Source organism: Rhinolophus sinicus, chromosome X (assembly GCF_036562045.2).
Source record: "Rhinolophus sinicus isolate RSC01 chromosome X, ASM3656204v1, whole genome shotgun sequence".
Taxonomy (NCBI): Eukaryota; Metazoa; Chordata; class Mammalia; order Chiroptera; family Rhinolophidae; genus Rhinolophus; species Rhinolophus sinicus.
Window position 1 is genome coordinate 46124117 of NC_133768.1, and position 12239 is coordinate 46136355.

General features: G+C 39.2%; 1 protein-coding gene across 1 annotated transcript in view; it reads left to right on the forward strand.

Annotated features, from left to right (window-relative positions):
• The window catches only part of LOC109436875 (vascular endothelial growth factor receptor kdr-like), a 315706-nt gene that overhangs the window by 246573 nt on the left and 56894 nt on the right, over nucleotides 1-12239 (forward strand). The window contains exons 20-25 of the mRNA XM_074323230.1: nucleotides 284-397; nucleotides 1625-1713; nucleotides 2552-2759; nucleotides 4489-4586; nucleotides 5792-5914; nucleotides 6019-6130. Coding sequence (XP_074179331.1) covers nucleotides 284-397; nucleotides 1625-1713; nucleotides 2552-2759; nucleotides 4489-4586; nucleotides 5792-5914; nucleotides 6019-6130 — 744 coding nt within the window. The remainder of the gene's footprint in view (nucleotides 1-283; nucleotides 398-1624; nucleotides 1714-2551; nucleotides 2760-4488; nucleotides 4587-5791; nucleotides 5915-6018; nucleotides 6131-12239) is intronic.

The following is a 12239-nucleotide window of genomic DNA, read 5'->3' on the forward strand; positions in this document are numbered from 1 at the left end:
TTTATCACAAAAGAAGTAGCTATCAAAGAATGTCATTTTCAAAATTAAAAAGTGTAATATAATTGAGGCTGTCAGTACATAAAGCTCAGAATCCAGGCAGGCTAGTGCATGGGAAGCTATTATGTATCCATTTATAATATTGTTTGGAAAGCACAAAAGTTAATCATTGTGTTCTGGACATTTCTACCAGAATTCTTTAGCAGTAAACAGGATCTCCTATGCTCCTGCTGCCTTTCCCAGGGGAAACAACTCTTTTATGTGTTACTGTGTTTGTTTCAAGCAGATTGTGCAACTTCCAGTGAGTTTAAGGCTTTGATGTCAGAATTGAAGATCCTTATTCACATCGGCCACCACCTCAATGTGGTTAACTTGCTGGGTGCCTGCACCAAACCTGGAGGTAAGGAGTCTTTCACACCTGGCCATAACTGCCCTCTAGGGATCAGAGCACTCAGAAGCAAAGTAGGCCCTCATTTAGACAGGCCTTCAAGTACAGCATGTGAATTCTTCATAGAGACCTTCCTATGCACAGAACCTCTAGATCCCAGGTTCTTTGGCCCCCTGTTCTAGGCAATACTGTGCAATATGTAAAGGGATCAGATGTATCTCTAAGATTCTTGCCAGCTTGGACATCCTATGGATTCTTAGACACGTTAGTTGAAGAGAAAATATTGGGGTGCTAAGGAGGTATGCCAATACATTCAGGGAAAGGGACTTCATAACCCTCTTGAGTTTCCCATTTCAGCTTCCACCTTCTTAGCTTAGCACCCGCCACCATAACTTAAGGAGGGATTTCACACACTAAGTCAATTAGAAATTCTACAACCCCTGTCCATTTACAGATTTGAAGCCACTTCTTGACTATACCAAAAGCCTTTTGTTCCTCTTTTAAATCGCTACTGTCCATTGCCCTTTCATTTAACTTTATCTTAAACAACATTTTGTGAGCCCCTACTGATTTTATGTAAGGCACTATGCCAGAGGCTTGGAAGGAGTTTGTGGAGGGTGGTGCTGCTGAACTACACAAATAAATAAAAGATGCCTTCAAGCCACATATAATTTGTGATGTGTTCAAGCACAGATAAAATGTAGGCTATGGGAAACCTGCAGACAGCCTTAAGCCATGGAATAACACAATGATAGTTAAGTGATGCCTTTCAGTAAGATAGTGGTGTTGGGGGGTGGGTAGGGTAACAATGTGAAGAGTGAAGACAGGAGCCCTGATTAGTCAATGGATGAAATATCCAGCTGGTTGGATGCGCCTTTGCCTTCGTCATTGGACTGTAAGCTGCATGTGGTCAGGTGCTCTGTCGTGCTCATTCTTCTAACCTTCGTGTTAGCCAGCCGAGAACACCTCAGTAAATGCTCATTGTGGCTTATTGATTATACTTTTCCCTTTCTGCCAAATTTTCCTTCATCCCACTCATCAGCCAGCCAGATGTTTCTGGAATAAGTCACCATTTTATCCAGCACAATTAATCAGTCAACTGCTTTGCAACTGGAGAAATCCTTTATGAGATTTTAGGAGATCCTTGGTCAACAGGTTACCTGGACAAGGCTATCCCAAGAATTAGTAACCCTTCATCATCATTCCTGGAAAGATGACTGTGGGCTGTACTTTTGGCAGGTCCTTTGATGGTCATTGTAGAATTCTGCAAATATGGAAACCTGGCCAACTTTCTGAGAGGAAAGAGAGGAGATTTTATTGCATCCAAGGTAAGTTTCCCAACTGAATTCCACACTCCATCTGCATTTTTGAATCCTATATAGATGTTTTCTAATGAGAGAGAGAGAGAGAGAGAGAGAGAGAGAGAGAGAGAGAGAGAGAGAGAGAGAAGGAAGGGGAGGGGAGGGGAGGAGAGGAGAGGCATCCGATAGAAATTTAAACTCAGTGATCTCTGAAGTCACTTCCAATGCTGAGGTTTCTCTGAAACAGGCTACTCAGCATTTTCCTCTCATTGGCTGAAATTATATCTTTGGTTCGTGTCACCCTCAGATTACACTATGAGGTTCAGAGTAATCAGGTAGCCTAAGATCCTATCATGCCCTTATTCTTCCATAGCCATGAACCTGAGTTCTCTGAAATCACCTGAGACCTGGGAAAGGGTCCTTCATCTTCCCTAATTGTAGCAAAGACAAAGGGAGTAAAGTAATGGTGATAAAAAAAAAAAAAACAGAGGGTGTCTCCATTTTATGATATTCTCCATTTCTAAGCACAGAGCTCAGGAATATGGTATTCAGACACCCTTTGTGGTACCACATGCCATCATATATCCCGGTACTAGGAAGGTCTTCTGACTTATGGGGCAAGGAAACCCTTTAAACAGCCAGATCTGGGATGTTTCCTCTCATCATGGATGAGTCAATTGACATCATGGCATAGAGAACAGAGCCCTCGACTGGTAGTCAGCACTGTTGCTACCTCCCAAACTATCTGTTTCAGTAATTGCCTCACACCTCTCTAGGCCTCAGTTTCCCAATGGAAACATAAACTAGGGTGGAATAGATAATTTGTAAGTCTCTCCCAGATCTGAGGCTCTATTTAATCTCTCAGGCTCTGATCAATATGGATAAAAATGTGAAGATCTTTCATGATTCTGACGGCAAGCCCACCCAGCTGATTAAGCACCGTCTGGAGAGTGTGGCTAGCACAGGAAGTTCTACCAGCTCTGGCTTCATTGAAGACAAGAGCTATAGTGAATCTGATGAGGAGGAAGAAAGTAACCGCCACCTTCTGGGGGCTACAATAACCCACCGCGTAGGTATGTGGGGCCCTTTTCTGGCTGACACTCAAGGCTACCAGATGTTTGAGGGTAAGGGCTGGGTTGGAGGGGTGAGGCCACTATCCCAACAAGGTCAGACCAGGGTTGTGGGAGGTGGTGTAGAAAACCATGTGCCTTCTTCTATAATTGTTGATACTCAGCTTAGAGGACTTGTGGTTCTAAGCTCAACTTGCACTTCTATTAGCAATCAGAAGTAGTTTACAATGACATGGTCTCACATTGTTCTAGACCTTTACAGTTTCCAAAGTCCTTTCCAATGAATTCTTTCCTTGAGCTTCATGACTTCCCTGTGAGATGAATAGGGATGCTTATCTCAATTAGACAGAGGAGAAAACTGACACTCAGAACAGGGATAATAGAAAATATATTTAACAGATACTGCCTGTTAGTCAAAATATTTAACAGATACATAAGATATTGACAAATGGGTATTAATATGTAAGTATTAATACAGATATTAAAATGTTTTGCAAAATATAGCACAGATAGTGGCCAATCAGAATAGATGCCTGATGTAGCCCTAGAGCAGGGTCTTGGGGTTGCTGGATTAGGGTAAAGTCTGGGCAGGAATGGAATAACTATAGTGGTGGGGGCACTTGGAGAGCTCGGAGCAGTAACTACTTACCAAGTAGTATGGAAATATTTCAAGAGTAAGCAACTATTATAGCTGTACCAGTGTGTACCACCTCAATATTGGTCTGTCTCAGCTAATTAAGAGAAGTAGGAGTTGAACTCAAGTATCCCTTCCATTTTACTACCCCTGTGGTTTGAACTGACAGGTTTAGGCACTGACTTTGAGTGACACTTGTCTTATTCTGCTTGAGGTTTCTGCCTGACTGTGGCATCCACTGTTGCCCCTGATCTTTCTGGTTTGCTATGGTCCTGGTTCTGCTCTATTCCTCTTATTGTCCTTTTGGTCACACATGAATTAAGTGTGCTATCTGTCTGGCTTTAATGCATGTTGAAACATTTCCTGGTCTGAGAGTTAGTAGACCTGGGTTTTATTACTGACTGTGCCACTGATGTACTTACAGTGTGATCTTGGAAAGTCACATCTCAAGGCTTTGTTTTTCCTACTTGTAAAGTGAAATCAATAACTTGGACTAGAATCATTGTAAAGGCCCTTATAATCCCAATCTGGTGTTGTTAGAACACCAGGAAGGGAGGAAGGAATTTCTGAACTTTTCATCTATTGACAGAAATTGGGGAATGGTGATCTAGCAACGAGTGTGGTATGTAGTGACCATACGTTGTGATTACAAAAATTCGGACCTGTTGTCACCATGAATCATGGAAATTTCCTGAAAATTTCCAAACTTTGGCATCCAACAGACATCTTTAAGATTCTCTCTTGTACCCAGAATTGGCAAAGAAATCTGGACAAACCGTGTGTTCATTTTTTGGCGGGGGAGAATTGAAATATATGGTAACCAGACAGTAAAGGTATGAGCTCTTGAACCCCAGAAGACATTCTTATTATATTTGATTTACAAGATTACATGCCCATCACTTAAAAATACACATGAGTTCTTAGTAGAGTAAGTCCAGCCAAGGTCCTTTTGTCAAAAACCTTTGCCCCCATTCTGCAAGATTTTATGGAAGGCAGGACTTTCTTCCTCTCTAGGTCTTCCTACTGCTATCTCTACAGGCTTGTGAGGATGTTTTCAACAACTGGCCTTTCTCTATTCCCTTTTTTTCTCTTCTCTAGACTCAAATAATCTCTACAAGCACCCTCTCACTTTGGAGGACCTGATCTGCTATAGCTTCCAAGTGGCCAAGGGAATGGAGTTCCTCGCTTCCAGAAAAGTGAGCATTCATTCTTCCTGTTCTTTAATTTCCACTATTTGGGGAGGAAGGGAGATGGATTTCCATGATACCAGCTTCCATAGTAGTTTGTTTTTTTCTTTTCTCCCTAAAGTCTCCTCTTATACTTGTTTGTCTTCCCTTTTCTAATTGTTCTTTGAAAAATTCACACATTCACATTGCAGACAGCTACTCATTTGCCTACCTGCAGTTGTTAGCGACTTACTTTTCACACTCTAATATAAGAAATGGCTGGAATATTTAATGCCAGAAGTGCAGGTTATTATATATTGAAATAAAAATTTTCAGGAAATATCTGTTAATTGGTTGTTATGTTCTCTATGCTAACAGCTCGAGGTACAGACATGAAAGATACAAGTTCTCTTTCCTCAAAATTCACTGAGAAAAACAGGTACCACATATAACAAATAGGATAGACCCTATGATAGAAGTATGAAATAAGTGTGTTGTGACTGTATGAAAGGAAGCCTCGAGAATCTGTACTTTTTTCGGAGGAAGTTATATTTAAGCAATATCATGAAGACATGAAAACTAGGAAATTTTCCATAATTCTAAATACTAGAACATAAGATGCATGGAGGTGGGGCAGATGAGGAAATGTAGCTGAACAGAGAGCTTGACATTAATTATGAAAGGCTTTGGACATCATGCAAAGAAAGTTAACTTTGATGGTTTCCAGTTGTCACAAGATAAAAATGTTTAAGCAGGAACATGCTCAGGTTTGGGCTTTGGGGACCAGAGTGGACCATGTACTAGTTAATGGGACTAGACTGGAGATAACAGTTTGTGGACCATTGCAGTTGTTAAAATGAGGGAAAGGAGGGGTCTCTCTGACCCAGAGCACTAGCAATGGAATGCAGTGGAGAGAATAGATCTATGTTCTAAGGTAATATCCCAGTGTCCAAAGGACAAAACATGTTAGTGGTAGCCAAATGTGAGGAACCATTCCAGCGTAGTGGAACCTAGCCAAATTTCACAACAGATGAACTCATCAGTCTCTCAGTAAATGTTAGCTTTAAACACATATTTCTGAGGCTGAACACTTCTAAGGCACATTCCTGTTCTGGGTTTTCATTCCTTTCTCCAGCACACTCAACACCCAGCCCTTCTCATGGATGAAAATCTGTAAGCCTGCACCATCCTAGAGCCTAGCAGCTCTCCGAGCCTCCTTTGTCCCTTTTCTTTAGTGCATTCATCGGGACTTGGCTGCACGGAACATCCTTCTAGCTGATAATAACATTGTGAAGATCTGTGACTTTGGTTTGGCCAGAGACATCTACAAAGACCCTGACTATGTCTGGAAAGGAGATGTAAGTTCAAGGTTCCCTGGCATAAAGCCCCAAACCCAGGCTCTTGGGCTCTGTTGGGGTTATGGCTGTTATTCTCATGGCTCTCTCCCATTTTGATTTTCTAGGCAAGACTCCCACTTAAATGGATGGCACCTGAAGCCATTTTTGACAAGGTTTATACTACTCAGAGTGATGTGTGGTCGTTTGGAGTCTTGCTGTGGGAAATATTCTCTCTGGGTAAGTGCTTCTCTTTATGGCCACCTTCTCACCATTCCCAGTCAACATTGGCTACAATCCCAGAATTTGAAAGACCTCAGGTAGTGGATACAATGGATTTGGGCAGAAAACACTTGTGACCAAGAACCAACAAAAACGGTCTCATTTATTTACTGATTGATCAAATTTATTCAACAAATAATTTATTGAGAAACTGTTGTGGGCCAGGCATTCTGAGTGCTATGGTTACAGTAGTAAACAAAGCAGATGATAATCCCTGCCACCATAGATCCTACATTGTAGTCAGAAAAGACTGACCTTAAACACTTAAATAAAATATAGATCATTTTAAATGATGTTGGGTAGTATGGAGAAAAATTAAGAGGAGAGATAGGGAGTACTGGGATAGAGCAGAATGTGGGTTGGTTTTTAAAATGGGTGGTTAAGTTGAGCCTCACAGAAAGTAAAATGCTGCAGTAAAGACCTGAAGAGTGAGGAAATGAGCCACACAGCTACTGTGTTTCCCCAAAAATAAGACCTAGCTGGACAATCAGCTCTAATGAGTCCTTTGGAGCAAAAATTAATATAAAACCCGGTATATTATATTATATTATATTATATTATATTATATTATATTATATTATATTATATTATATTATATTATATTATATTATATTATACACCTGGTCTTATAGGGGCAAAGGAGGCTTTTCACATATGTAGGGTGACTTTTGAGCAGATTAGGAAAAAGAGAGGTAGCTAGCCATCTGGCCATCTGGAATGAGAACATTCCAGGCACAGCAAACAGTGAGTCCAAAAGCCCTGAGGTTAGAGCATGTTTGATGTGTGAGAACAACAGTGAGATGTTGTGGCTGGAAGGAACTGGGTGAAAGGTGAGTGCTGGATGATGAGCATAGAGAGATAGCCAAGGACAATTTCATGTGGTGCCTTATAGGCTATGGTAAGGACTTTAGATGGAGCTGAAGCAGATATATTAGCATGGAGAAGATGCCCTATCTGACTTCAAGACAGATCTGAGTATGAATCTCAGTGTGGCCTCTCATTAACTGTATCACTTGAACAGGTCACTAACTACTCCAATCTGGGTCCCAACATCTATAAAACGGGGTTAATAATTATGGTATCACAAGGTCATTGTGTTAAAGTACTATTTGAACTATAAAGTGGCTTACAAATATTTAGTGTATTCTCCAAAGTTTGGAATTCCAGTCTCCCCAATCTGACCTCAGATTTTTGACATGGGTGGCTAATACTGTATCTAATACCTGAACAAAAGCAGAAGAAAACCAAATGGTAGACTGTTTCATAAAAATAAAAATAAAAGACCTTTCTTCTTACAGCATGCGTATGTAAATTCTCATTTGCATATACATTGTGGTAACTATGTTGTTTGGGTTATTAAACTTGTATGATAGTATAATGGATGGAATTTTGCTGAAAAACTCATACCTGGCTCAGGAGGAGAGTGGGAGAAGGCTCATAAGTCTGAGTCTTCACACAGGTCCTGAGGTTAGGATCAGGTGGAAGGGAGAGAGCAGGGGCCAATTCTTACTAAGCCTAGAGTGTTGAATCAGTCCAAACCCAGAGCTGAAAGAAATTACTGGGAAAGTAAGACGAGTTTTTTGTTTTGTTTTGTTTTATTTTTAATTAAAGTTTATTGGGGTGACAATTGTTAGTGAAGTTACATAGATTTCAGGTGTACAATTCTGTATTATATCATCTATAAATCACATTGTGTGTTCACCACCCAGAGTCAGTTCTCCTTCCATCACCATATATTTGATCCTTTTACCCTCATCTCCTACCCCCCCCACCCCCTTTACCCTGTGGTAACCACTGAACTATTGTCTGAAAGACGAGTTTTGAAATAGGAAAATATTTAGTTTGAGAGGATTTATGACTTTCCTTTGAAGGCAACCCTGTGATCAGCTACCAGGGGCAAGATGGTAGCTCAAGGTATCTAAAAGATAGGTTGATGGGAGAGAAAGAGACCAAGCAAGGGGTCTAAAAAGCTTAGTCAAAACCTGAGGCTCAAGATTGCCACAACCTCATGCCAAGATAGTCTTCCCAAGAATTATGATCTATTCTGGCCTTGCAAGGAGCATTGGGAGTGTTTTCCTAAGGAGGTGTTGACCCACTTACATATGCCACTTAAAAAGTGGAAACTGTTTAACAGACACTTTGCTCAGAGTACCATCATAGTGACCTATACAGTAGGCACTCAAAAAATTGGCTGCTTGTGGAAAGAACAAATCACAGCTTGACCCACCTAGTTTGAAAATGAGCTCTTGCTTCCAAGACTGCAGTTGTACCCACTGACTGAACTTATACTGACTGGTTGAGCAACACCTTCACCAAGATCCAGTGTTAACATTTGGTTCCACCAAGAGAAGTCACAGGGAGGCCCACTTTTGGCTGAGTAGGCGTAACAGACAACTACAACAACTAGGGTTAATGAAAGATGCTACTTAATGGTCAAATCCAACTAGTTTGGGGCAGCTGGATGGCTCAGTTGGTTAGAGCAGGAGCTCTTAACAAGGTTGCTGGTTTAATTCCCACATGGGATGGTGGGCTGCACCCCCTACAACTAAGACTGTAAACGGCAACTGCGCTTGGAGCTGAGCTGCATCCTCCACAACCAGATTGAAGGACAATGACTTAGAGCTGATGGGCCCTGGAGAAACACACTGGTCCCCAATATTCCCCAATAAAAAAAATCCAACTGGTTTTGTGCCCTTATATTTTGAGCAATAATACATAAATTTCCAATTCTCAGTACTGTTTTACTCTGCCTATTTTTTTTTTTTTTTTTTTTTTTTTTTTTTTTTTTTTTTTGCCCTTTATTGCCATTTTTTATTCATATATATATTTTTTTTTAATTAGTTTCAGGTGCACAAGACAAAGCAAAACTTAGACATTTATCATTTATATCCCTCACACTGTGTGAACCCCCCTCCCCCCATCCACTATCCCTCTGTACGTTCCCAAAACCTCTCACCTTCCCCTTATCCCCACCACCCCGCCCCTCTAGCAACCCTCTGTTTTTCCTCCATGTTTCCAAAACTGTTTCTGATTAGTTCATTCACTTATTCTTTTCTTTAGATTCCGCATATAAGTGAGATCATATGGTATTTGTCTTTCTCTTTCTGACTTATTTCACTTAACATAATGGACCTACTCTGCCTATTTTTAACCCTAGAACTAGGCACAGCAATTAGCATTATGAAAACCCAGGCAATAGATTTGACATACGTGATGTCACATTTGATGATATATGCTGAAATTCTGACACATGAGTAAAGTAAAACCTGGTTTCTATTCATTTAGCATCTATTAACATAATCACAAACCATTGCTTTTTAAAAGAAAAAAGAAGAACCATGTACCAATTAAATGGATTAGAAGTTTATTACATCAGAGCTATAATTTAATTAAACAAACATTTGGTGTGTGCCTTCCACATTAAAGGCATTGTGAAGTAAGACAGTTCCTAGCTTCCAGTGGCTAACAATTGAGTTGGGAAGAGAAAAATACACCCAACTAATTCTAATGCATGACAGACTGTGACAAGCCCTATAATAAGAGTCCAGACAAAGTACATAAAGAACACAGGAAGGATAAGATGAGTTTCTACTTCTGGGGAAGAAAGGATATGTAGAAAAGCCTCTTAGAGAATGAGCAAGCTGAATTGGGCCTTGGAGGATAAGAAAATGAAAATGAAGTTTGAGGAGGAGGTTTCAGAGAAAGGTATGGGTAGGGTATTTCAGAAAGAGGAGAGTATGAGCAAAAGCATAATGTGGAAGAGTGGTTTAGGTTATGGATATGTTTAAAAAAACACTTTTGCCTAACTGATCACTTTAATCCAGGACCCATGGAAACAACACTATTATTAAGTCTCAAACCAGACAAGCATATGTATCTGTCTGTAGTTTTAGGCATAATAAATACTTGTAAATATATTTTATATGTCTGACCACAGCTTTATGTATGATACATACTGTTTGATAGCTTTATTAAGGTATAATTGATATTTTTAAAACTGCACATACTTAATATATACAATTTTACGAGTTTGGACACATTCATATACTGACATATAATCGCCACAATCAAGGTAAAAACACATCCATCACCTCCAAAAGTTTTCTTTTGTCCCTTTGCTATTTCTGTGTGTGGTTAGAACATTTAATGTGAGATCTACCCTATTAACAAATGTTAAGGTGCACAGTACAGTTTTGTTAACTATAGGCACTATGTTGTACAGCAGATATCTAAAACTCATCCATCTTGAATAACTAACATTACACAAGTGTACAACTCCACATTTCCACCTCCCCATTCTCTGACAAACTTCATGGCATTTTCTGCTTCTGTGTTAGACTATTTTATGAGTACATGCCTCATGTAAGTTGATCATGCAGTGTATGTGTCCTTTTCTCCTTCTGTGACTGACTTATTTTACTTAGCATGTTTTCCAGTTCCATCCATGTTGTGACAAATTATAGTATTTTGTTTTTCAAGGCTGCATAATATTCCATTGTTTGTGGATATATATCACATTTTCTTCATCCATTCATCTGAAAATTTGAGCTATTATGAAAATTAACTATTATGAACAAGGCTGTGATGAACATAGGAATAGAGATTTTTTTTTTTGAGGTCCTGATTTAAATTCTTTTGGATACAAACTCAGGAGTGAGATTGCTGGATCTTATGATAATTCTAGTTTTGATTTTGTGGGGAATTTCCATGCTATTTTTTTATAGTGGCTGTACCATTTTACATTCCCACCAAGTATACAACAAATATAATTTGTGCACATCCTTGCCAATACTTATCTTTAGTTTTGTTGTTGTTGTTTTTAATAACAGCCATCCTAATAGGTGTGAGGTGATACCTTCCTGTGATATTGATTCGCATATCTCTAATGATAAGTGATGGTGCGCACCTTTTCATGTATGTCTTTTTGAGAAAAAGGTCTATTCGAGTCATTTTCTTATATTTTAACTGGGTATGTTGAGCTAGAGTTGTTTCTTATATATTTTGGAAAATAATATTTTATCAGATACATGATTTGCAAATATTTTCTCCCATTGCATAGCCTGACTTTTCACTCTATTAATTGTTTCCTTTTCTGTGCAGAAGCTTTTTTGTTTGATGTAGTCCTTCTTGTATATTTTTGCTTTTGTTGCCTGTGCTTTGGTGTCATATCCATGAAATCATTTCCAATATCATGAAACTTTTCCTTTAGTGTTTTTTTCTAGGAGTTTTATAGCTTCAGGTCTTAGTTTAAGTCCCTAATCAATTTTTTAAAAATTTATTGGGGTGACAATTGTTAGTAAAATTACACAGAATTCAGGTGTACAATTCTGTATTACATCATCTATAAATCCCATTGTGTGTTCACCACCCAGAGTCAGTTCTCCTTCCATCACCATATATTTGATCCCCCTTACCCTCATCTCCCACACCCCACCCCCCTTACCCTCTGGTAACCACTAAACTATTCTCTGTGTCTATGAGTTTCTGCTTCTCATTTGTTTGTCTTGTTCTTTTGTTGTTTTTGGTTTATATACCACATATCAGTGAAATCGTATGGTTCTCTGCTTTTTCAGTCTGACTTATTTCGCTCAGCATTTGTTCATCCTTTCCATTGTTTTTTTCTAATCTCTATTTCTTTTATTTCCATCCTGATCTCTATTGTTTCCTTTTTTCTGTATTTTGGTCTTCACTTGTTCTTGTTCTAGTTCCTTGAAGTGTAATTAAAAGCTACTCTGAATTGAGGAACTTTTGAAAATAATTCAAATTACCTGAATTACATCACAGTCTTCATGCTTTATAAAAGTAATTATCACTCCATATGAGACATTAAGTATTCATGTTACAGACAATGACTGATGACCCCAAGGATATGCAGACCCCTTGCTATAACTCCAGTCTTCTGGGAAGGTAATGATCCACAGGTTTGGAAGTATTGGATTAGATGACACAATCTTAACTTATGAGACCTGAAATATCACATCAACAAAACAGTCCCCAAATCTGGAATGAAATACAGTAAGCAATAATACATTACTTCACATAGCAAGGGAGAGGTGACTAAAATTAA